The sequence below is a fragment of the Euwallacea similis genome, chromosome 18 (genome assembly GCF_039881205.1).
Source record: "Euwallacea similis isolate ESF13 chromosome 18, ESF131.1, whole genome shotgun sequence".
Lineage (NCBI taxonomy): Eukaryota > Metazoa > Arthropoda > Insecta > Coleoptera > Curculionidae > Euwallacea > Euwallacea similis.
In genome coordinates this window covers 1,760,011-1,784,233 of record NC_089626.1, presented here as the reverse complement: position 1 = coordinate 1,784,233, position 24,223 = coordinate 1,760,011, and the positions used below count along the sequence as shown (strand labels likewise).

General features: G+C 37.3%; 10 protein-coding genes across 14 annotated transcripts; 7 read left to right on the top strand and 3 right to left on the bottom strand.

Annotated features, from left to right (window-relative positions):
* Window positions 1-58: 58 nt before the first annotated feature.
* Window positions 59-1,071, bottom strand: Vps25 (vacuolar protein sorting 25). The gene is made up of 2 exons (XM_066398804.1): window positions 689-1,071; window positions 59-634 (listed from the first exon to the last, which is right to left on the bottom strand). The coding sequence occupies exons 1-2, from the start codon at window positions 965-967 to the stop codon at window positions 380-382; spliced, it is 534 nt and encodes a 177-aa protein (XP_066254901.1). The 5' UTR covers window positions 968-1,071; the 3' UTR covers window positions 59-379.
* A 960-nt stretch (window positions 1,072-2,031) lies between these two features.
* On the top strand, window positions 2,032-4,089 carry Srr (Serine racemase). 3 transcript variants are annotated; one of them, XM_066398884.1, is made up of 9 exons: window positions 2,032-2,163; window positions 2,376-2,498; window positions 2,547-2,617; window positions 2,674-2,893; window positions 2,988-3,218; window positions 3,271-3,426; window positions 3,484-3,620; window positions 3,677-3,902; window positions 3,952-4,089. In XM_066398884.1, the coding sequence occupies exons 1-9, from the start codon at window positions 2,110-2,112 to the stop codon at window positions 4,066-4,068; spliced, it is 1,335 nt and encodes a 444-aa protein (XP_066254981.1). In that variant the 5' UTR covers window positions 2,032-2,109; the 3' UTR covers window positions 4,069-4,089. The 3 variants fall into 3 exon arrangements, with proteins under 3 accessions (XP_066254981.1, XP_066254982.1, XP_066254983.1); XM_066398885.1 differs by lacking the exon at window positions 2,032-2,163 and adding an exon at window positions 2,199-2,322; XM_066398886.1 differs by lacking the exon at window positions 2,032-2,163 and having other exon boundaries at window positions 2,330-2,498; window positions 2,666-2,893.
* Pcd (pterin-4a-carbinolamine dehydratase) lies at window positions 3,641-4,745 on the bottom strand. Its single transcript, XM_066398887.1, has 3 exons — window positions 4,590-4,745; window positions 4,407-4,529; window positions 3,641-4,352 (listed from the first exon to the last, which is right to left on the bottom strand). Exons 1-3 carry the CDS (start codon window positions 4,722-4,724, stop codon window positions 4,170-4,172), a joined length of 441 nt encoding a protein of 146 aa, XP_066254984.1. The 5' UTR covers window positions 4,725-4,745; the 3' UTR covers window positions 3,641-4,169.
* A 584-nt stretch (window positions 4,746-5,329) lies between these two features.
* LOC136414705 (coiled-coil domain-containing protein 86) lies at window positions 5,330-5,986 on the top strand. The gene has a single exon (XM_066398877.1). It carries the CDS (start codon window positions 5,411-5,413, stop codon window positions 5,945-5,947), a length of 537 nt encoding a protein of 178 aa, XP_066254974.1. The 5' UTR covers window positions 5,330-5,410; the 3' UTR covers window positions 5,948-5,986.
* On the bottom strand, window positions 5,962-7,996 carry Mccc2 (methylcrotonyl-CoA carboxylase subunit 2). The gene is made up of 6 exons (XM_066398862.1): window positions 7,895-7,996; window positions 7,569-7,819; window positions 6,684-7,513; window positions 6,495-6,629; window positions 6,235-6,436; window positions 5,962-6,115 (listed from the first exon to the last, which is right to left on the bottom strand). The coding sequence occupies exons 1-6, from the start codon at window positions 7,979-7,981 to the stop codon at window positions 5,995-5,997; spliced, it is 1,626 nt and encodes a 541-aa protein (XP_066254959.1). The 5' UTR covers window positions 7,982-7,996; the 3' UTR covers window positions 5,962-5,994.
* Window positions 7,997-8,299: 303 nt separating this feature from the next.
* Window positions 8,300-10,228, top strand: LOC136414697 (XK-related protein 4-like). Its single transcript, XM_066398866.1, has 3 exons — window positions 8,300-9,111; window positions 9,244-9,593; window positions 9,645-10,228. The coding sequence occupies exons 1-3, from the start codon at window positions 8,526-8,528 to the stop codon at window positions 9,903-9,905; spliced, it is 1,197 nt and encodes a 398-aa protein (XP_066254963.1). The 5' UTR covers window positions 8,300-8,525; the 3' UTR covers window positions 9,906-10,228.
* A 572-nt stretch (window positions 10,229-10,800) lies between these two features.
* On the top strand, window positions 10,801-11,401 carry LOC136414706 (cytochrome c oxidase subunit 7C, mitochondrial-like). The gene is made up of 3 exons (XM_066398878.1): window positions 10,801-10,987; window positions 11,134-11,263; window positions 11,322-11,401. The coding sequence occupies exons 1-2, from the start codon at window positions 10,904-10,906 to the stop codon at window positions 11,248-11,250; spliced, it is 201 nt and encodes a 66-aa protein (XP_066254975.1). The 5' UTR covers window positions 10,801-10,903; the 3' UTR covers window positions 11,251-11,263; window positions 11,322-11,401.
* Window positions 11,402-11,886: 485 nt separating this feature from the next.
* Window positions 11,887-13,725, top strand: LOC136414835 (uncharacterized). The gene is given in 4 exon segments (XM_066399052.1): window positions 11,887-12,001; window positions 12,059-12,317; window positions 12,381-12,503; window positions 12,567-13,725. Coding segments are annotated over 4 exon segments (1,605 nt in total). The 5' UTR covers window positions 11,887-11,902; the 3' UTR covers window positions 13,691-13,725.
* Window positions 13,726-13,973: 248 nt separating this feature from the next.
* Dysb (Dysbindin) lies at window positions 13,974-14,976 on the top strand. Its single transcript, XM_066398874.1, has 3 exons — window positions 13,974-14,518; window positions 14,567-14,728; window positions 14,784-14,976. The coding sequence occupies exons 1-3, from the start codon at window positions 14,056-14,058 to the stop codon at window positions 14,900-14,902; spliced, it is 744 nt and encodes a 247-aa protein (XP_066254971.1). The 5' UTR covers window positions 13,974-14,055; the 3' UTR covers window positions 14,903-14,976.
* A 4,037-nt stretch (window positions 14,977-19,013) lies between these two features.
* Frmd5 (FERM domain containing) lies at window positions 19,014-24,169 on the top strand. 3 transcript variants are annotated; one of them, XM_066399338.1, is made up of 9 exons: window positions 19,014-19,279; window positions 19,334-19,438; window positions 19,928-20,147; window positions 20,200-20,411; window positions 20,500-20,652; window positions 20,836-20,924; window positions 21,257-21,474; window positions 21,541-21,726; window positions 21,784-24,169. In XM_066399338.1, exons 1-9 carry the CDS (start codon window positions 19,184-19,186, stop codon window positions 22,215-22,217), a joined length of 1,713 nt encoding a protein of 570 aa, XP_066255435.1. In that variant the 5' UTR covers window positions 19,014-19,183; the 3' UTR covers window positions 22,218-24,169. The 3 variants fall into 3 exon arrangements, with proteins under 3 accessions (XP_066255435.1, XP_066255434.1, XP_066255433.1); XM_066399337.1 differs by having other exon boundaries at window positions 19,015-19,279; window positions 20,488-20,652; window positions 21,269-21,474; XM_066399336.1 differs by having other exon boundaries at window positions 19,015-19,279; window positions 20,488-20,652.
* The last annotated feature ends 54 nt before the right edge of the window (window positions 24,170-24,223 follow it).

Sequence of the window (24,223 nt, the reverse complement as noted above, 5' to 3'; positions counted from 1 at the left end):
CTGCAAAGAAAACGGCGAACTCTCACTTAAAACAAGGCAATTGTACCAAAAACAATAATAATTTTTAACTGTTGTATTTACCACTTTTTTTGTATTATAAGAGAGATAAGAGGAAAAAGATTGTTTTTATTTAAAAAATAATTAATTGTATATTAAATAAATCCAACAATGTATATACATTTAACTCTTTCATTTAAAGATGAAATCTACTCCCCTTTCATTAATCACATTTCAGCTCCCACAATCAAACCTTAAACAAACAGCTCCATTTGAGTCAAATCAGTCACAAAAAACATAAATTAAATGATAAATACTTTTTAATATAAAATACAATTTATTAAAAAATACAAAATGCCTCAACAAACCTGTTGATAAATAATTAAAAGAACTTAACCCCCTGATCCTCATCACTCAAAATCAACTCACACTTTCTCTCTTTCTCCAGAGCCTGCAGGGCCTTTATGAGCACCTCATGGTGAATCTCATAAAATTCCTCTCCTTGTGCATCCTCTCCCTGCGACAGCTCATAAAAAGTCACGACTGACCCTTGCATTCTCTGGGAAGAAATATAGTCATACACCATCGAAGCCCACTCTTCCAGGGTGTGCCAATATATCTCCCACCGGTGTTTGGCCTAAGCAGACTCATATCTAAACATGCAAAAATAAAAATCACACAATATAACTACCTTATCTACTGGGGCTGCATGTCCTGTCTTCTGCAACTCGTGTAACAGTGAAATAATGACATCTTGCTGTAATTTGCGGTTGATTGTAGTATTGTTGAATAACGGGATGTTGCCTGCTTCACGCACGTCTATGAGATAGAGTTTGCAGCGTTTGCAGTAATCCAGAATGAGTGCTTTCCAAGCCTGAACCTGCTTGGCTCGAGTTTCAGGATGGGGCTGCAGCGTAAAGAAAGGAGGAAAGTTGTATTGCCAAGGCCATTCCATATCAGTCTCCACCATGTTTCGTGGAGATTTAGGGGAATTTTAAGGGATAACAAGTGACGAATTTGGGATCCAAATAAATATCGACGGATTTATAACCTCACAAAAATATAGGTCTGTCACCATGGTGTCAGATAAATACATCCATTTTAAGTAAAATGGTAACCAACATAGTCCTTTTTGGCAGCATTACTGTTTGTATATGTATTTATTGTATACATTTTCTACACTCTCATCCCCTGTAATCATGGAAGAAAAAAGACCTGATAGCTTTTCTGATACTTCTGACTCATCATTGCGCGATGGCAACCAAAAGGATGAAACCGACGAAGAAAAAAGCGTCTAGGCAGACAGAAGAGCGTAGAAGAAGTCGTTGGGGAAATTCAAGCCAAAGATCCGGAAGGAATCTCTGACTCATCTCCTGCGAGAGGCAACAAAGGCCTAGAGAGATGGCATAGTGAAAAACGATAATCCCGCTTGATTCTGAAATCTGATGCCAAAAATACAAGCGGCCCAAAAGCGTGATCGAGAACTTCGAGCACGGGCTCGAAATCCTCTGCAAACATGGGGTTTTTTAGTAGATGAAACCCAATACAGACTGGTAGTACGGACTCTAGTACCGTCTTACTGTCCAAATTTTTTTATCCCCGGGGTCGCCCCCCCCTTCCCCTCAAAAAAATGTCTACACTCTTTTTAGTATTCCATTTATTTTTCTCAATGCTTTAACAATTCTCATCCATGAAAAACGATTTACATTTCGTGACCACAAATTAAAATTCAAAATATAAAAATGGCGGAATTAGGAGCGGAATATTTCAAAGTTGTGTGATTCCTCAAGGTTTTTTAGTTATTTTAAGGGATTGAATCGCATCAAAACCGTACAAATAATAGTAAAGCTACTGTGGTCATTCGATAGCCCTTAGGCTACCTTCATAATACGGTTATAAGTAGTTTTTCCAACCGAAATCTTCAAAACATTTTACAGTAAAAAGAACCGCACCAGACAATTTTTTTTTTATCACTAATGATTCTATAAACATGAAATGACAAACAACCGAGATAACTCAGTCTAACAATGGTCAGTCAAGATAATATCTCATATGAAGCTCTGAAAGTTTTATTACATTGCTTGGAACGTCTAGTATCACACTGGCATTGCGATGGAGTATTCCTACAGCAATCCAGACAATAAATCTACCACAATCACCCTGAATGTAAGTGAGCTTAATACGAAAACAATTCTAGCTTATCTGCAATCTTTGACCTGACTTTGCACAAATAAAAATATTTGCTATTTATCGAGGATTATCATATTTTAAACCATCAAGAATGAGCTGAGCTATAAACATTTCTAACCCATGATGCCTCTCAATGTACCAATTCCTCATAGAACCCAAAAACCAGCTTTAAGACAAGTCTTTTTCAGGAAACTGAGGACCTGCCCGACGATCCTTTTTGTGATCCTGAGAAGCCAGTAAGGATTACCTTCGAAGAGATCACTTCAGCGGCCTACAAAATACGCAGTGGGGTGAAGAATACACCATGTGAAGTAAGTTAGACAAGAACAAATTCCTGTTAAATTAATGTCTCCCAATAGAAGTCCCACATTTCTCAGATAACTGAGATGGACATTTTCCTGAAGAAGGACTTTTTGCAGCACACAGGAAGGTAGGAACAATATAAAAAAAAGTGTTCTTGGGGGATTTATATTAAGAGATTTGAAGCTTCAAGGAACGGGGTGCTCGCTATGCGATGCTGATGCTCAATGAAGCAGAGCGCAAACGTGGGGTTATAGCTGCCTCCTTGGGCAATCACGCGCAGGCAGTGTGCTACCATGGATACCAACTGGGCATCCCTGTTACTGTAGTAATGCCCCTTATAGCACCCATAATGAAGATCCAGAAATGTCGCGAATACCATGCAAATGTAGTCATTGAGGGCAAGGTAGTTAATATTGATCATAAACTCAAATATCTTTCATGTTATTACTTTTGTTATACTTTATTTGTACTACATTTTGTCATTACTGGTTAATTAGGATATGGCAGAGGCTAAAAAGGTGGCCTACAGGCTCTCTAAAGAGAAGGATTTGACTTATATCAACGGATATGACCATCCTCACATTATAGCCGGTCAGGGGACTTTGGGGTTGGAGATTTTAGAACAAGTCGAAGACATTGATGCGATTGTGGTACCTACAGGGGGCGGGGGGCTGCTCGCCGGTGTTTCCGTGGCCGTTAAAATGCTCAACCCCAACATTAAGATTATAGTAGGCCCATTTTTCTGTTTTTCTTCATGAAAAAAAAAGCATGTTCTAATAGGGCGTCGAGTCGGAAAGGTGTGCCAGCTACTCCAAAGCAATCACTCATGGGGGCCCTTTGTTCACCCCCATCGAAGGTACTTTAGCCGATGGTTTAGCGGTACCTGAAGTGGGCTACAACGCATGGGAAACTTCTAGAGATTTGCTTGACAAACTGGTTAAATTTTCACTGTTAGTTTTGCTTATACAATCACAGTGAGGATTCTCTTGGTAGGTAGTAGTGAAGGAAGAGTACATTGCTTTGGCAATTCTGCGGTTTGTGGAAAACGAAAAGTGTGTAGTAGAGGGAGCTGGGGCCTGTGGATTGGCCGCCATTTTAGCGGGGCAGCTAGATGAGTTTAAAGGCAAAAGGTTTTTAGCAGTAAAACCTCTTTTAAAATTCAAAACTCTCAAAAATTTATCTGTAGAATAGTGCTAATATTAAGTGGTGGCAACATTGACACCACAATCCTTGGGAGATGCCTCGAAAGAGGTCTGGCAGCCGATGGGCGCTTAATTAAGTTCAGAGTGACTGTCAGCGATCGACCGGGGGGCATTTGCGAGCTGTGCAAGATAATTAGTTCGATTGGAGTGTCTATTAAAGATATTATACATGAAAGGGCTTGGGTCACTTCTGATGTGTTTAGTGTTGAGGTTTGCAAGCTCCAAAAGGAGGAGTATGTGGTTAATGATAAATTTGCAGGTTGTTGTAGTTTGTGAGACTCGAGACTACACACACAGCATGGAGCTGCGCGATTTGCTACAATCAAAATACAAGAAGTTTGACTTTGAAAATTTTCCGAATCTGGTACTGCCCTAAAAGAACTATGAAAATAAACAATTTTGTACAATAAACTAAAATATTATAATCAACACTAGTTTCACTCAGTATAACAACAAAATTTCCAACGAAATCATCCCTTAAACTTTAAACCCTCCAGCCACATCCTCCATAAAATTAGCCAACTTCAGGTCTCTCTTACTCAGCCCACTAATGTCATGGGAACTTAAGGTAACATTAACTTTATTGTACACATTAAACCACTCAGGATGATGATCCATCTTGTCTGCAAGCAGGGCTGTTCGAGTCATGAAACCAAACGCCTGTAAATGTGCTTATTTAAAATTTCAGATATTTTTTTAAAGAATATAAAATACCTCATTGAAATTCTTGAATTGGAACTCTTTATAAATCGCATCTCTGTTGTTTTGCAACGTCCACCCTTTGCCCAGAAGAGTATTTAGCTGAGTATTGCGTTCTTCAGTAGTCAACTTATCTGCCTAAGGTTCACAAGTAAAAAAGAATTATTCACAGTTTTTAGTGTGGAATTTAACACTTACCATCTTGCTTTTTGTTTTCACCGTAGCGTAACGCGGACAATTCAAGGTAACGCCTTGCAATGGGTTCAAGAAGTGGTGAAAGTGAGTTGCGGGCGCATGTCTCGAGCCTATCACTTTGAATGTGAACTGGCTCATATTTGGCGATTGCACCTTATCGGAAAAGAATGGATTTGGGAAGTTGTGCAATTTAGAAGCAATTTATTGTGGTTCCAACGTGGGTTCCAGTTAGAATTGAAGGAGTTTTAGCTATTTTTCATCTATAATTTTTTTAATTTACAAATTGCTTGTTTGACATTTACTGATTGAAGGATATAATTCAAATATTCGAAAATGGCTGACAACGTAGTCCAAAGAAGGACGATAATTCTAGATTAAACTAATATACCTATTATATCCTTTTAAAATAAATTATGATGAAACAATATCTTATTTTAAAGAGAACAGCTTTTTAAGTAGGCCAAACGCGTCTTATTTTGTATAGTTATTTTAAGCAAAACTACAGCCGTAGATCTGATTAATAAAAAGTGAAAAGGAGTGTAATATAATGTTCTTATCCTTGCAATTTACAAATTCTCATCAATTTAAAATTAAAATCCAACTTTACACCTTTAATGAACTAATTTCCGTCTCAATTAAGATACTTATTTAAAGTTTTAATTATTTTGGTTAGAAGTTAATAGATTTCGACAGGTATAAAAAAAGACACCAAAATCAGTGTTGACATTTAAGGTTATGTTTCAAGCCACATCGTTTCATGGAATTGTTTTAATATTTTTCAATTTGTACCTTATCCTCTAAAAGTCTCAAAACAAAGTAATAAAATGCCAATTAACAGAGAAGAGAAGAATATCCTCCGCATGGAAGACTATCTGAACCCATCCACTTTTTCCGACCCCGTGACAGGTTCGGAGAAACCCGAAAAAAGCACTCCCAACAATACCTCCAAACCTTCTACACTTATTCCGAAAGGCAAACCTTCTACACTTATTCCGAAAGGCAAACCTTCTACACTTATTCCGAAAGGCAAACCTAAATCGGGTCGTTTTTGGAAATCCGAGAAAAAAAAGTTCTCCTCCAATATCAAAACTAAAGGATTGAAAAGCTCGTTTGAAAGAAAACAGGCCCTGCGAGAAAAACTGCTGAAGGTAAAAGAAGCCTCAAAAGAGAGGAAAGCTAGAAAGGCTGAAGAGGAGGAGATGCGTAAGCAGCGCAGGAGGGATAACCTGAAACGACAAGAGGAAAATCGGAAAAAGTCTGAAGTAGTGCAAGTAATTACAAACACAAAGAAACTGAAGAAAATGAAGAAGAAACACCTACGGTTTATTGAAAAAAGAGATACAACAATTGTGGCAAAATAGTAAAAAAATACATATATTTTTTGTGTTTTTAAATAGTAATAAGAAAATTACATACGGAAAATACCAAATGAAGTCTTCTTTGTTTTATTACTGTTGAGTGTTGCAGCTAAACTCAATCCCAAAACCTTTCTTGTGTCCTTTGGATCAATAACCCCATCATCCCATATTCTTAAAAAGATTACAGATTATACCTTAAAACATGTTAAGCAAGAGAAAGGCCACTTAGAAATATATTTTAGAAATTTCAAGTTGCCTTTCTATCCCCTTTCTGCAACCCCCTTAAATACCTGGCAGTACTGAAATAGGGTGATCCTTCTCTCTCAAACTTATCAATAATTTTTTGTTCAAACTGCTCCTTCTCTTCCTCTTTCTTTTCCTTATTAGCCACCTGCCAGAGTACCCCAGCAGCTTGAGTGCCCCCCATGACTGAAATTCTTGCATTGGGCCACATGTATAAAAAACGAGGAGAATAAGCTCTTCCACACATTCCTTAAATTGTTTCAGTTATACACGTAATATTTGCCCTTAATTGTAGTAGAAAGAATACCATAATTTCCAGCCCCATAAGAGCCACCAATAATAAGAGTTATTTTAGGTACTTTAGCACAAGAAACTGCAGTGACTAATTTGGCCCCATTCTTAGCAATGCCCTCTGTTTCAGCTTGACGCCCCACCATGAAGCCTACAAGTGTATTTAAGTTAATTTAAAAATTAAAAAAAACAAAAAAACAATTACCTGTAATATTTTGCAAGAAAATCAATGGTATGTCCCTCTGGCAACAAAGCTGCACAAAGTGTGCCCCCTTGAGGGAGCTCTCTGAGAACAGAACGCCATTATTACCTAAAATTCCCACCGTTTTTCCATATAATTTAGCGAAACCGCAGACCAAAGTTTCTCCATATTTCTTTTTAAATTCATCAAACTTTGAGCCGTCAAAAACCCGAGCTATGACTTCCCTCACATCAAAGGGCTTTACAATGTCCTTACTGATAATCCCATAGAGCTCTTGAGGGTCATACAAGGGCTCCTCATATTCCTTATTGAATGATACTCTATAGACTTGATCTAGATTTTTTACAATAGCTCGAGCAATCTGCAAAGCATGCTCATCATTGATGGCATAGTAATCAGTTACCCCTGATTTAGAACAATGCAAATCAGCACCCCCTAAATCTTCGGCAGAGATTTGTTCTCCAGTAGCTGCCCTGACTAATGGGGGCCCAGCAAGGTAAATAGTTCCTTGTTTTTTTACTATAACACTCTCATCTGCCATCGAAGGAATATATGCCCCCCCTGCAGTACAGGGCCCCATCACCACTGCTATCTGTGGAATCCTCATTGCAGACATGTTAGCCTGGTTAAAGAAAATGCGCCCAAAATGGTCACGATCCGCAAACGCTTCAGATTGATAAGGCAAATTGGCCCCTCCACTGTCAACTAAGTAGATACATGGGAGGTTGTTTTGCTGGGCAATTTCCTGAGCGCGAATATGTTTTTTCACTGTGACAGGGTAATAGGTGCCTCCTTTTACTGTGGCATCATTAGCCACTATCATGCACTCTTGCCTTTAATGTTTTTATGTAGATAATTTTAAAAATTGGGAGCATTTAAATTTCTTACCCTTGCACCCTCCCAATTCCAGTAATAATCCCTGCAGCGCTGATATTATCTTCATATAGATCAATTGCAGCCAAGGCTGAGAGCTCTAGAAAGGCGGAACTTTTATCTAACAGTAAGTTAATCCTGTCGCGGACCAGCAATTTTCCTTTGCCGGTATGCCGTTGAATAGCCCTCGTTCCACCCCCCTGTAGGATTTGACCAGTTCTTTCGTGTAGCGTTTCAACAAGTTTAGATATATGTTCATGATTCTTCTGTGGAATATTTGTGTTTAGAGATTGAGAGTGTATTTGAAAGAGGTAGAGAGAGAGAAAGAGGGATTTGTTTACCAGATAGGTGTCTGAGAGAAGCTCTGCTTTGCTAGCAATTACCGAGTAACTGCGTCCGTATTTCAATAACGAGCGTTTCAACCACATCGTGTGTAGTAGAATAAACTAATAAAACAGCTTAATCATCTTGCTTATCAATTGTTTTTGGAGCGCAGATTAGAGATCATCTCGACGTCATTAAACAAACATTTAGAGGTATTGATAATTCACATTCATAGGTTCAAAAGTATGGTAATTTTGTAATAAATTCTCTAGAAAAATCAGTAAATTTCAGTATTATGTCTTGCGTTTCAATTTTCTTGATAAACATGTAAAATAGCTGTAGAAAATGTTCGACCTATATCTTCGATGTTGTCATATTTCCTACTTCATGTAAAAATATTTATAAAATCAGAATGGTAATTCTTACGTGATGACACTTAGGAGGTTAGAATTTCCAGTTCTTTGTTGTTATTTTTTTTATTGTGCTTTTTAAATGATTATTTTCTCAAAAATCGCAATGAAAAACTAACAGAAGGCCCTGCGCCTTCTCTAATATGCCTTTGGCCTTCCTCAAGACAGCCCCGCAACCGCGATTCCACCCCCAAACGGGGTCCCCCCAAATGCCTCTGGGAGTCAAGAAGAAAGCCAAATGACGGTGCTCCATCAGAAGAAAACGGGCCCCGAGCACGATAAAGATGAAATCGATCGTCTCTCCTCCAAAGATCGCGTCACCAACTGGGACATAGTGGGCTTCATAATCAGCATAATCAGCCACCTAATTGATGTGTTCTTCGACTGCAATTTGGCCTACCGTTATTACTTAAGCAATTACATTGGATACTTTTTCACCACGGTGGGCTTCATTTTGATTCCGGCAGTTATTAATACAGGCTTCAGCCTGCGTATGTATGTTTTGAGCCCTGACAATAACCACCGAACGTTGACCAAAAAGTTCACAAAGAGACGGGTGTTGTGTGTGCTGGTTTTGGTGTTTCAATTGGCCCCAGTATTGAGGTATTTTGATGCCTTGCAGTATGCAATCAAATCAAAGAAGGCTGAGAAGGTGGGAGATCAAGAGAACCAAAGGAAGTACTACGAGTTAATGGTTAAGGAGGATTCAGATGTTGCTTTATTGAGAGTGTTGGAGTGTTTTCTGGAGGCTGCGCCACAGCAGATATTGCAATTGGCCATTATTTTTGCCACTCATGGGAAGGAGTTTGAGCAAACTTTAACAAGTGAGTTTTATAGACATTATCAAATAAAAATGAGTTATCTTTTTGTTTGTTATCCTTTAATTTTTATAACTGGTTCAACTTTTTTATGTTATGCAAGTGTTAGGTAAACCTATAAATCTGGTTTAATTTCAGTGGTGCATCAATTGCTCTCAATTGGAAGCTCCTTTGTTAGCATGGCCTGGTCCATGGCTTCTTATCAAAGACTCCTGCGGGTCTCCCTAAAGACCAAGCATAACATATCATGGCCAGCCACCATAGTGCAGTTTATGTGGCACTTCTTAGTCACTGTTTCAAGAATTCTCTGTATCAGTGTTGTCGCTTCTGTATACCCGGTTCACACAATACTGGTACTTGTTTTCCACTGGTTTGTCATGACAATCTGGCTCTCTGCCACCAGTTCTGAGAACAACTTCTGTGATCACAATAAAATGTATGACTTCTTATTTTATTCAATTTTTGGGGCTGTCTATATTTTCACTCAGGTAAGTTTTGTTATTGAGCACTAAAATTGAATTTAAGTATTTCATTTCCAGGTGGTTTTGGTAGATGGGCCTACATTTCTAAAGTACCTAATTTTCTATGGGATACTCTTTGGAGAAAATACTTTGGCCAATGTGGTGTGGATTTGGAATGCTGATGAGACTCTGCAAAAAACCCACTACTACAAGCCAATAATTTACCTGAATATAATTCCCTTTGTAGTGGGGATTATCTTCATGTTGTTGTATTACAAGGTGTTTCACCCAAGCACTGGATATAACCGCCAAAGGGTGACTGCAGGCCCCATTAGTTAGTGATTATTTTATGTGCTCAAAATCTGGTTTGTTGAAGCTTTATTTACCAGAGATTGCTAAAATTAATTTGCACTCATAGTCCATAGGATTATTTATTTTTTAGTTAGGTTTTCGTGCTTGTGAGGCGCTTTAACGCCTATGTGATATGTGATGCCCTTATTAGACTCTTTCCTGCCCAAGTTGCATATTATTGTTTTTTTGCTAGTTTTTCTTTATAAATTTTATGAACAATTTTTTCAGGATTTTGACATCAGGGCCTTACAATGAACACTGTCGTGAAATAGAGTGATTTATTTGTAGAGAATTATATAATTTTATAAATAAATATACACGTCTCAAGTCCTTTTATACAATCGCAGTGTACATGAGAGCGAACACGCCATTATCTCATCCATTCATGCGACATCTCTATGCTCTGTCGACTTTCTTTCGACTCTGAATTGACTGCTTCACAAAAGAGTCGTCGCGTCAAACAAGTGAATCACAAACTCTTCACTCAGCAGATTTTCATTCACATCATATAATCCTATCACATAATCTTGAGATGTCACAAAGGTAAGCACCTACGCGTGAAAAATTTGCTGCTTCGATCACTTAACGCTATGGAACAGAAGTGTTACAAAGGTAAATTGAATTTTTGCGATTATCAAAACATGTCTTGTTGCAAGTGCTTAGGAAACCCGATTCTATACGCCAAAATGCTCACTCTCCATTTAGGATATGGTTTCTACGTCCTTCTATCGCCATTACCTATGTAATAAAAAAATATTAATTAAAAAATTATCGGGAAATGTTTCGAGTTCCTTTTCAAAGCACATTAAAGCGAGACGCGCATGTTCAACCAAATTTTTTAATTCCAAATACATGGCAACATGGCATTAACAGCTGATTTTTTTGCTGTCACGTACGTCAGGAACTATTTTCACGTTCATTTTTCCTCAAAAGCAAAAAACCGTATTTTCAGTAATAAACCCGTGAAAATCTTTAATTGAACCATAATGATTGGAAGGAGCAGCCTTTTCGCCCGTAATGCCATTGCTAGTTTCGTCAGACACCATGGCCATGGCGGTATACCTGGAGAGGTTCGTTATGTAATCTTCCATCTTTCGAAAACTTGCCCTTATTAGTCCCAAATAACCCCCTTTATAATATCCAGTAGCGAGTGAAAGCATTGTCCAACTTGGGACCTTACTGAGGAGGCCATATAAGCATGATTGACTCTTTTCAGAATTTGCCATTCTCTATTGACAATCGCTACAGACTTACCGCCTTGTTTATCGCCTTCTTCGGCTCGGGGTTCGGGGCTCCTTTCCTTATTGTGAGGCATCAGATGACCAAGTCTTAATTTAACTCTTTAGGTAAGTTAAATACTACTTTAGAAATCATCTAGCCCTTAAAATTGTCTATTTTTTTCAGGTCTGTAGTTGTGTTCCAGCATTAGTATTTTTATTTTGGTTAAGTATGGTAAATCTGCAATAAATTGTCTTGAAAAACCAGTAATTTTGAATATTTTTTGCCTTTTCCATCAAAAATGCCCAAAATTCTAGTTTAAAAACAAAAAATAACTGCAAAATGTCCGCATACACCCTCAACACAAACTTGAATATTTAGAACCTTTGGTGGCCAAATTTGGTACGAATAAAGCAAACAATCGAAAAAATTGAAGAAAAAATAAGATTTACTTTTTAAATGCAAGCCAAACTCATCTCAATCGAGCCAGTCCACTTCTGGGCTGTGGTCGACAACTCTGCATTGGATGTGTCTTAATACATTGCCCTAAAAACTTTAGCTGAGGGAACTTAAGAATTGTCCAGTTGATTGTTGTTGGTATTATTTCTAAATAAAATTCAGTCCAAAAATTATGAAATAAATCGAATTCCTTCACCTACGACTTTTTAACGTCGCTTTCTACCTAAGCCCAGGTTGGTCCAGGTTAGAAAGTGGCATTTCTACTCTTCCGCTTGTCTGATTGGGTGTCAAAAACCCTTTCATATGATATGTCCAAAGTTGAGCAGCAGCAGGCCTTCCAGACCGTTGCCCATAGCGCAGACCCCACCTGGACGAGCGAACTCTGCTCCTTCCAGAAGGCCAGTATGGTAACTATTCACACATAATTTCCGTCACATCTTGACAAGTGACTCTTTTTTTGTAAGAATCTGTACTTGGCCGTTCTGCAGTACAACAGGTATCAGGACGCCAAGTGGGCGCATTTGATGCCTCGTACTGTACGTGATAGTATTCCCAACAGCAAACTTGCCCGATATGGCAATTATGAGTACAATGATGCCCGAGAGTTGTCGTATACCCCTATGGTGATAAGGTACCAGAGACTGTACCACACGTTCAATAACAACGAGGCTAGAGAGCCGTGGATGCTGGAGGAGATTGATGATTTACTCACTGGGTTTTTGAGTTACTGTTAGAGGGGCTTCTAGAGAGTTCTATCAAAGGTTTGCTTTTGCTTGCTTGTTTTAGGTGGTGGCGAGGACGGAACAGGAGAGGACTCGTCAAATTTCGTCCAGTTAAGCGAAGCGGCTTTCGAGTCTCCATTCCTCAGTGCCTCAAACTTCAATGAAATGGTCTTGAAACTACGAACAGGTATATCGCTTCCCCCACTCCTCCACTTACACCCTCTAACCTTATCAATTGTTCTACAACCAGTCTCAAGCAGCATTAAGGAAATCTGGGACGCTCAGTGCTTCTCCTACTTTGGCTTGCATCCCAAGACCAAACCCCGCAATCTATTCCTTTGCAAATCCTCTGCCGATCAAATGTTTTCCGATCTGGTGGCCGCACCATCAGAAAGGAAAGAGCAGGAGGATAACATCAAGGTTAAACCCGCAATAACTTCTCTAATTGAGGACTTGATAGCGTTTCCTATATAGATATTGACGAAGAGCCTCAAAGAGCAGAAAACGTGGATTTTTAAGAAACAAGCAGAAGCTCAGTCGTGGCTTGAGCCTCTACAAAAGGGAGCTAAGCATCGCAGGCTCTACTCCGCAGTGTTGCAAGGCCCCTCCTCTTCGCACTTACCACCTAATTACTCTCCCTCTAAGAAGGCTTCTATTGAATACTTACCTGATCCTCAACTGAAGAACCTTCTTCCTCTTCTACCCTGCCAACAGAGGTGCCTCTACAACCCTGCTGGGCGAATTCGAGGCCTATTGCCCCCCTCTGTTTCTACAACACACTTTCCCCCAACCACCATTATTTTCCCTAGGATATTGTCAACTGCCCTCATTCTCAACACAAACATCATGAACTTCAGGCAGACCACCTACTACCCACTGCTGCAAAACACTTCTGTGCCTTACTCAAACCAACGTTTCCCTGCTTACAGGACCGTGGTACTCCCACCCCGCCATCAATTGGTGGTGCCCTCTGGGGGTTGGATTGTACAACCCCCCACCAAAACCAACATTCTCCCTCCTGGGCAGCAGCAACATTATCGCGTGCCCTCGGTGTTAAATCGTCACAAAGAGGAGGCTCAAGAGTTAAGGAGTTTTACTGCCAAGGTTGTGTCGGATGAACACGACCTTGTTCCAATCACCAGCATATCTTCAGAAGAGTTGGAGCTGCAGGCGTTGGAGCAATACAACGCTTCAAACACGAACGTGTTCCAGGAGTTGGAAAGGCAGGCGGTGGAACAATACGAACAGTCGGAAAACCAGAAAAGCCCCTCGAAATGCCCTAAAAAGGCTCCGTTCGGGGGGTGGCTGGTTAGGTGTCTGGGGGGTGTCTTGAAGCTAGGCAGTGCGATAAAACTTGTTGCGGTCATGCGGTAATGATTAAAATCAAAATGTTTAGAAATTGTATATTGTTCTGCGGTTTTTCCTAATAAATTGTAGGAATAAAATTTGTTTTAGTGTTTCGATTTTTTAATTAAAAAAAATTCTTTCAATACGTCGTTATTCAACTATATTTATCATTATTACATTAATGTTCCTTTTCAATAATTTACAATCAACAAAAATCACTCAACAAATCTATCATGCGGTGTTGCCACCTCACGGCTTCGAACGTAATAAACGTTTCCATAATCAAACGTCATTGGTTGAGGATACAGAAACGAAGCAACAGCTGATATTTATTTTGATACATTCCTCAAATGAAAAAAATCTTTTTTTAACATTAAAACTATGCTTCCACGATGTTTAGTGGCATTAGACACAAACTCCTTCAAGTAAAAAGCAACGTCAGCCTCTTCGGATCAGATGACACTCCTGCAAAATCTCAAAAACAAACTGCTCTTTACAACCCTCGAACAGGGGCTCCAATCCTGCACCATTTTCAGCAACACTGGGAGGAGTTACATGCTTTAAACGAGCTCAACGCCAAAGCAGCCCAAGATGTTTCTATCCAAATTGAAGATGTGTCCTCTAAGATCTCCCGAAGCAAATCTGATATGGATTTAATATCTCACTTATTAACTGGCTCTAATTTAACCAACAATATTTCGCAGTGTCTTAAGCAAGTGCAAAGGCTTTACGAGTCTTGCAAAGAAGCTGAGGAAAAGCTGGAGCAATTGGAAGATTTCCTTGATCAACAGGAGTTTGAACGAATGGTGTCGAGACATCATGGACACATGCAAAGCTATGAGGAGCGAAAATTAGGTGAGTTCATTCTTTAGCGATTCTTAAATTGCATTGAAACATTTTTAGCTACTTTGGAGAAGATGCAAAGTGCACTTGAAGAGGAATATCAAAAGAAGGTTTTAGAAGTAGAAAGCAGTAAGAAATTGCTGCTTGAAGAAAGACAAAAGGTGTTTCATGAGGCTTTTAAGAGTGATTTAGAAGTGTACAAAAGCTTAGGAACCATTCCAAGTAAGTTATGAAAATAATGTTTTAAGAGTGACTAAGTTCAGGAGATCTGTTACAGAAGTGAAATTATCAAAGAACCACAATGGGCCCATTCTGGAGGAAATTCAGTTGGATTTTGACCAAAACGACTTGGAGCAGTTCTTCAGCGAAGAATCGGGAGACTCGGCTAAAACCTGACCACTGTGCTATTGCTCTTGTCTTAAATGTGCAATAATTTGTTATATTTTTATATGAAACTTGTTATACAATTTCATTTATGAGGTTTTTTTCTTGGTAATTTAATGAAAGCAAATTTTTACAGCTGGTTTGGGTTCAAAATCTACAATTTTAACATCAAAATAACAAAGTTCTCCTATTTTTCGATTCGATCAAAAAATTTACTTCATAAGCATCTCGAGACCAAGCAGTGCATAGAGGTGCCAATATTCTTTATTTATAGAATACGTTGAAAAAATATGTGTTATCCTGGTGCCTTTCTATTGGAAAACGTTTCTATATCAGTAAAAAGAAATTATGACAATGGAGTTGATCTAGCACCACAGGAAGGCCACATATATGTCTCCAAAACAGCACGACGCATCGATGTTGAATACGTGCACGTCCTAAGGAATTTTGAAAAAAGAAACATATAGACTTTTCTGATATCGAAATGACAACAAGTCCAACTGGGAATTCGATGATGTTGAGACTAGGAGGGGACCCAGTTATATTTATACAGAGTGATGAAACCAAAACGGACGAATTTTAAAATCCTGTCAAAATTTTAATTTTGATCATATAGGGTTGAACATAAACTCAATGTGTAGAGAAATTTAGAAAATTTTATTGCCAAAAAGACAAAATCAAAAACATTACATTTTAAAAATAACCTAATTTAAATGGCGATACTTGGTTGCAATGTATTCTTCCAGGTGGTCGTTGAAATTTCTCATTACTTTTTGAACCATATCGTCTGGACTCGCCGTGATTTCATTTCTGATAGCTTCTTTTAATTTTTGGATGGTTCTTGATTCGTTGACATACACTTTAGACTTCAAGTAGCCCCAAAGAAAGAAATCAGAGAGGGTCAAATCGGGGGAACATTCCCCAAAGAACATCACCATTTCGGGAAATCACGCGTCGAGGGAAAGCCGCTCTTAGGAAATCCATAGAAATTCTTATCGTGTGAGCTGTAGCTCCATCCTGTTGAAACCCGATGCGGTTGACGTCAATTTTATTTCCTTCAAGATGAAGAATTAAAAATTCTTGAAGCATGACGCGGTACCGGGCCTAGTTGACGGTCACTGCCCTGACGTCCACGTTCCCCCGTGTTGTGTGCTGAAGGGGCCCTCCTAGTAGTGACGAAGTGAGTGGATGAAGTAGAGAAGGAATTGAAATTCCATATCAAGATACTTAGTAAATAGTTTTCAAATATGTAATTGTAAGAATTAAATACGGAAATAAACCGTTTGTTTTTGATGAATATTTCAGTTACAATTTTCAATTCGATAATTTACTTTACATGTATTTTTTTTATATGGCTAAATAATAAGCAAAGATTTACTCAAATCTCAAATAGCTCGTCAAAACTACTTTGCTATTAATATGTGAGCCGGTATTATTGGCGACTTTAATTGTCCCATTACTAATTCCAGCTCGGCTAGCTTGCAACATTCATCTAAATTCTCTCTTCACACATTCTTATGGATATACGGGATAAAACGTGGTTCTAATATGACGCTGCACCTGCACATTTTGCCCGTACTGTGCAGAATCATCTAAACCAACATTTTAAGGGACAATGGATTGGAAGAGGCAGACCTACCAGATGGTCAGCGTGAAGTCCCGATTTAAGCCTGTTAGATTTTTTCCTCTGGGGCTACATCAAGTCGTTGGTGTATGAAATTTCTGTAGTCACCGCAGAGGAATTGTTGAGAAGAGTGTCGGCAGCTTTTTTCGTGCAGCAATTTCTGCACATTTTATAAAGGGTGCTCGGTTCAATTTATTTTGAACCTTTCTTATAATTTATTTTGCGTTATTTTTAATAAAAACGAATTAAATATCGTTGTTTTTTTCGAGTTAATATTACGTTTTTGAACAAAAATAACTCTGAAGCCAAAAGAATTCATTTTTAACTAAGAGTTTCTGTCTGAAATGGTCCACAATGGAATGGAATGGAAACAAAACAATGGAAATGGAAAAATGGTCCACAGCAATTTTCTCCATAATCTCCTTAAGTTTAGCATAACTTTGGAACGCACTGTGTATCGCATTCAACTGGCCTCTAATCAAAATAACTTTAGAGGTATGAATAGTAAAGACACAAAAGCTTGACACAGTACATATTCTATTCACACAACCATGTTGCTGGATGCAGATAAGATCATTAATGAAATTATGTACTACTTAATTCGTTTTTATTACATACATAGATACAGGGTAATCAGACCGATTGAATTTTGTTAAGTCTAATGTGCGGCTGCCGCGGATAAAACACCGGCGAAAGAAAGGGGTTTTTCGTATAACATCAATGATATTTTCAGTAAACAAACGTCTGGAAAATTTAAAAGAATTTTCGGCAAGTTACAGGATCCTCACTTGAAGTCAAAATACAAGAAGTGAAGCCTGAACTAACCTTGTTCCCGAAGCAAATACTTGGAGTACACCATCTCAGAGGAAGGCATTAACCTTAAGGACCTCACGTTAAGGAGCAACCAGTTCCTCGAGCCAAACATGAAGTAAGGAGCTTTTTTGGACCAAACAGCAACTACAGACAAAATAAAATTTGTAGAGGTTGATATGACAATACCGCCATATAAACTAAGAAGAAAGAAAACAATGTTTTCATGGATTCACGATAGTGTCAAGCACTTGCAAAGCTTAAGATAGACCTCTACTTCAGTCTAATCATGGTTTACCTTACAGAGGTTTCTTCGTTTTCAAAAATATCTCTTCCTTTTGTCTACTTACATCTAAAAGATAGCGATCGTATACAAAAACTGAAGCTATAGATTCTTACGCCACCTACCGCATGAGTCAGGATTATTACACGGTTGCCAGTATAGGCGATTTATCCCCAATTGCGCGACATCATATTCTCAATTGGCGACAAAATTAGTTGTGACGTGCGGTTTTTAGGCGATAAATGGAATTTTAGTGGGGTTTTCTATTGTTGGCCGCTGCTGAACACAAAATACAAATGTTACAAAAGAAAGTATTTTTTCCTTACGTTTGACATAATATCTCATCTCATACCACACCAGAAGAAACACGGTGGTGTTACTTTCAAAATTTTTTACCCTAATTCAGTTTTCTCAGCAACAGCAATCGCCTATAGAGGGCGTATCAGAAATATGTACGTTAATTTTAACTGGTGGTAGAACTCTTCAAGGGCAATAACTTTCCTTAATACTTTTTTTTCGATCACCCCTTATTATCAAGATAAAATTTAAAATAGTTTTTGAGAAATTTCATTACTCGACTCATCGATAAATACATTCCAAAAACAACCGCAAAAAAGGTTGGCAACTTTTTATACCTACGCCGAATTCTTAACCTCTGAAATGTTTAGGATTATTGGTGATTTATTTTTTAAATTGTAACACAAGATTTATTTATAAAGTAAGTTCATGTCTATGTATTCGTTATTTGAAAAAAGAACCATTTTTAATAAATTTAAATTGCTTCACACACCGAACGTAAAGCCGCAGCACCAAATAAATTTAATTTTTGACGAAAGTACGCGTATCAGCAGAGTTATATGATCATTTCCAATGCAAAGGTAATAACACATGCCCCACGTGTTGTCAACAAAAACAATAACATGCTCCAGATTTTTCGAATTCAGCACCTTTTTATTATAAAAGCTCAGGACAATTAGTAGTAGATAGTCATATTTAAATCGTCCTCTATGAGAGTGTAAAACGTGTACGAATTAATAAATTATACTATCAACTTGTATTTAGTTTACTTTTTAAAAAGTAAATTCCAAAAGGACCTAACGTAACTGCAGGTCAATTTTCGATCCTTTTTTCTGAAAAATAATATTAACTCGACAACAAGCATCATTGGCGTGTCATGAATTTTAAAGAGGGAAATGTAAGAATGAAAAGTGGTTTTCGAGGAAAATAGTACATAGAAAAAATGTTGCCCTTAACGAGATGTATCATCAGTTAAAATTAACGTACTTATTTCTGATACACCCTATATAAGCGGTCGCATTATTCAAGTGGCGAGCTCAAATGAATCACTCTCAGGAAACGTTGTCTATAGGTGTGGAAAATACTGGCAACCCCGCGCTGTCATCGAAACGAAGCAACATCGAACATATGTCGATGACACAATTTGCAATCAAAAAAAAATTATGTTAACAACAAATACCCTTTAAGTAGTTTTGTTTTTATATAATTTGTAATGTTTGCCGTTAAATTAATTGGAATTTCAAGTATTACTTCCGAATTCCTCCGGAGTTCATAAACAATGCTAAAATTTGGTTCCAAACATGACAGCAACATTGTTTATAAATGCACAGTCCGACTTTTAGAAGATACTGAAATATTAGAATGCGAATACAGGGTAATTATTCATGTTGGAGCATATTTCAACGTGTCATATTTGCACCCCTTCTAGCCTCATGATAAAGGAAACCAACTGCTTGAATATGTATGCCAACAATTAAACATTATTGAACAGGATTATTTTGGTCTTCGGTATGTGGATAACAATGGTCAGCGAGTGAGTATTAATATAATTTTGTTGATGTATGTGTTGCAAATTTTTATTTTTTCGTGGATACCTCCAGAACCACTTGCCATCTTTTAATTCTTAAAAATGTTGCAAGTAGCTAATTCCACAATTTAACTTACCTTGTACCTTGTATTGATTTCAATGGAGAACTTTGAATTTTGTCCCTCCTGTACAGTGATATGTAGTGTCTAAATAGAGCTAGGACTCTCTGTGTATTTGGTTACTTAATAGATACTTTGGTCAAAAAGTATGTCAGCTAATAGATACTCCTAAGATATCTATAAGTATCTAAGGTATTAGTAACTAAATGCTCTTTTTGTCTAGATATCCCTCTATCAATCTCTCTATTTAAAAATACACATTTGTCAGAAATCATGGTTGACCACCAAAAAAAAAATTTAACTACCAGAATATTCATAAATTTAACTACCAGAATATTCATAAATATGACAAACATCCATTTTTAACTCTGTTCAGCACTGGCTGGATTTAGGAAAATCCATATTGAAGCAAGTAAAAGACTTGGATCCAGTTCTCTTTAGTTTCCGAGTGAAGTTTTATCCTCCAGATCCCTTCCGGCTTAAAGAAGAGATCACTAGATATCAAATATTTCTTCAGATGAAAAGAGATTTGTTGCATGGTCGCCTTTATTGCGGCTCTAGTGAGGCCGCAATGTTGATGGCGCTACTTCTACAAGGTTGGTTCCACTGTTTTCTGGTGTTAAGACATTGAAACCCCCTCTTCTTTAGGAGATCTAGGAAATTATGACCCTGAAATTCATGTAGGCCATTATGGAGGTGATCTCAAGGTCCTCCTTAAACAAACTCAAACCATAGAAGAAAAAGCAATGGATATTCATCAAAAACAATTAAAAGGGCAAGACCAGTCACAAGTTGAAACTAGTTTTTTAAAATTGACCTGCCAACTTGATACCTATGGGGTTGATCCTCATCCTGTTAAAGTGAGTTGTAAATGGGGACTGCATACACTTTATTGTCTTCTTAATAAAAGAACCTTTCTACAAAAATCTCAATTAGGACTTGTTGCAGGACCACAAAGGTACTCAGCTTTATTTAGGAATTAATTATAGTGGAATTCTAACGTTCCAAAGAAGTAGGAAGACCCACCATTTCAAATGGCTAGACATACATAAAATAAATTATGAAGGAAAAATGTTCATTATTCATTTAAACTACAATGAAGTAAGTACCTATGTGTGGTTGCTGAACTAGTTAAGAAGTTTAATGGGCAATTGGGCATCAATAGAACAACAGATGGTGGAAACTTAGTTCTAGACTAGTGGTTAAATTATAAATTAACAAAGCAGATTGTTGACCTGTGGTTCGTGCATGCCCGTGCTAAATTTGGAATACTTTTTGTTCTAGAAGAAACATACTGTAGGTTTTAAATGTCCTACGGGAGCTGCCTGCAGGCACATATGGAGATGTGCCATGGAACAAATGCTCTTTTTTACGTATGTAGATTTAGTTTAGACTTTGTTTTTTAATTTTGCTGTATGTGAAAATTAGACGTGTTCGTCTTTAATTGTTGATGCTTTAATTAAAAAAATGTTTATTCCTGAGTTAAAACAAAGTGGTAATTGTTTAAATTAGGTGTTATTTATGTTATAGTACTGCTAGTATTTCCTGCATGTTTCTTAGGGTTCTTAAATGATTGCTATTTTTTCATTCCTTATTTTCTGCTCAGTCGCATCAATTGGAACCTGTAAATGGATTTAATGTATTCACATTTCGCACGCAGTGGCTTGTGTTTGCACCAGTTTAAACAATAGTCTTATGAATATAGTTTACCAACTAGTTCAGATGCTCCTCCGGTGGTGTCTGGGGGTGGTTTCTTTTCATGGGGAACGAAATTTAAATACACGGGAAGAACTGAGCGTGAAATTTTGGAAGACCATGGTTCACCTAATAGAAGAGATTCCACTGTGCAAAACACATCAAGTGTGAGAAGGAAAGCTTCAAGTGTACCTGCAACTCCATCTACGCCATTGCAACCTCACCTAGGTAAGTAAATTAATGATGCTTTGAAAATTTATTTCTGGTGGGTTTATGAGGGAGCTTTTTTTTCAGGTTATAGTACCTTACCCCGTTCAAGCCATTCTGATGTAGGAGGCTCACGCATGGAGACTAGCAGTAGTATTGGTTTGCTGTCGGGGCTTGATGGCAATCCCGTCCAGGGCTATAGTGATTTAGCTGCCTTAGAAACTGTTTGTGAGGATCAGGAATCAATCAGTGCGAGAAAAATTCGCACCACAGGTATATTCGACACAATTATTACATTGTTTGTTCCAACGCATTTCGATTTATTTTCAGATTATTGCGTGCTTAAATATAAAGACGATTCTATCGATAAATTTAGTGACTACTATTTTCGCGATTCGTTTGAACATTCTTCTTCAGAATCTCAACTTATAGATAATAGTTACCGTTACGAAACCACAAATCTCTCGCATCGTTCCAGTCGAAGTCAAACGCCATTACCACCCTCTCAAGTTGATGGGCGGGTTCATAATAATACTCCAAAGCAAGTTCAGAATCAATCTTCAAAGGATAGAAAAATGAAGCGAATTGGTGCCTTTCTGCCAGCGTTCATGGTTGTTACTGTTTTTGTAATTATTGCCATTGTATTCGTGTTTGAAAGTGATAATTCTGTTTGTGAGGGAATCAGAAATATTCCAGAGATAGGCATGGTGAGGCACCACGTATATGAACCAATAAAGACGTTTTTCCGAAATACCATTTCCTAAAGGCTGCCCTGAATCTCATTGTAAACATAAATATTTTTTATTATTTTAAGAGGTGTCACGGTTTTGTGAATTTTCGATTGTTTATCGCTAAAATTGTTATGTCGAACACGGATAATTCCAGGTAAATCAGAGGGAGCATTCTCACTTTTAAGCCGCCAATGTTTACTTGTATTACTCTGATTTACATGAAATGCTGTGTGACGTCCAATTAGGTATGAAAATATACAAATTTCAATTGAATCGTGTTAGCAGCTCTAAGTTAGATACTTAAAGGAACGATCGGCATGTGTTTTCAAAGTACAAGAAAGGCATTTATTACAGATAGACCTATGTTCCTAGTCGGTAGATATGTTATAATTATTTTCATGTAACCTGTGTCTTTTATCTTACATTCCCTCGGCTAAGTAGTTCAAGCACAAGCGTCATCGAATTAGATATTGCTAAGCTTCTTAGGTCATTTTTGCAGATCTAGTAATCGACTACCAAATCTACCACTATCCTTTTATTAGACAGATTTCCCTGTCAGTGATAATAAGGCCTTAAAAATATACATATTTGCGGTTAATTTTGTGCGTTAAGTGTCGTAGGTGTGAAGTGTATAATTGTTTTTAGTATGTGATAATGAGAAATATTAAAGCAATAACAACTAGAATGATACTTTTCAACGAAAAGTTTTTATGCATTTTAAATGGACTGTTATTATAGAGCCTCTGCTGCCAAGATGACCTAAGACTAAATATTGTTGCACAAGTGATAATCTGACCCAAGAACTAAAGTTAGTATAATAAAAAAAAAACTAATTAGTTAAAGCGCAATTGTAATAATCAAAACCCTGTTAAACAAAGAACACAACTTTTAAACGTAGATTACTGTTTCGTTGGTGTGTGCTGAGAAGGTAGTTTGTGGAGTAGTTGTAATATGTAACATGTAACCGCATTTTCTTCTAGAGAGTTCTTGTTTGTGTAGTTGAGTGTTTTCTTAGTTGTTGTTTACCTTTGTTGTAATTTTAAATTACGAACTTGCACCTTACGAAATTTCCAAAAAAAGGCGGTTAGAATTAGAAGTTTTTACGTGTTACATCTCTAAAGAGTAAATCTGTGATCTTTTCCAATCCGCTGCTTTAGACGTACCTATATTAAATGATATAGAAATAATATACTTCCTAAAGAGCGAGTCCCTAATAATCAAAAATAGATTAACATATTTCTTTGTATATGATTCTTGAGAGTGCGATATTTCACGATTTTTAAATCAAATATATTTATTAATACAAACATGTTCTGCAGTAAAAATAATTTTAAATTCTGTCAAAAACTAATATTTCCAGCAAACTAATTAATATTGCACTCATCAAGCTTTCCTTCAAAGCTTCTTTACAAAATAATTTAACAAAGCTTTTACATTCCATTATTGCTTAGTTGTGTTTCATGCTCGCACAATAAATACATAGTAGGTAGTGATATTTTTCATAATTATATTTATTTATGGGGCCATAACATTCCTTGCTCGGAGAACATCCTCTTTCAGTATATTTTCATTTTATATTTCATACAAACGATATATAGGGTGTGCCAATGCAAACAAACCACTTTGGTATATCGATTGACATTGAAAAATGCATTTTTCCTTTAAATGGGTATCTTAAGTGATATTCATTCACACAAAACATGAAATATTTACTGAAAGTAAAATGAGTAATCATGTTGTCCGAATTAGTATATTTAAACATATTTTTTCTTTTAATGTGGGAAGAGCATGCTGATTTTAGATATATGTAATTACACATATTTTAAATCTGAAAACTGCAATTTGCATTGGCGTCAGTTTCTGTAGCTTGCAGGAGTCGTCCTATTATTTGTCACAACACTTAAGTTAAGCGTTTAAGAACTGCGTTTTGTAATAATTTTTTATAAATGAAATTTTTGCCAAATACAAATCTAAGTCAATTAGAATCTTGTGCTTTATTTAAGAGTGAATTAATGTTGAATACTACTCTACCTAAAATC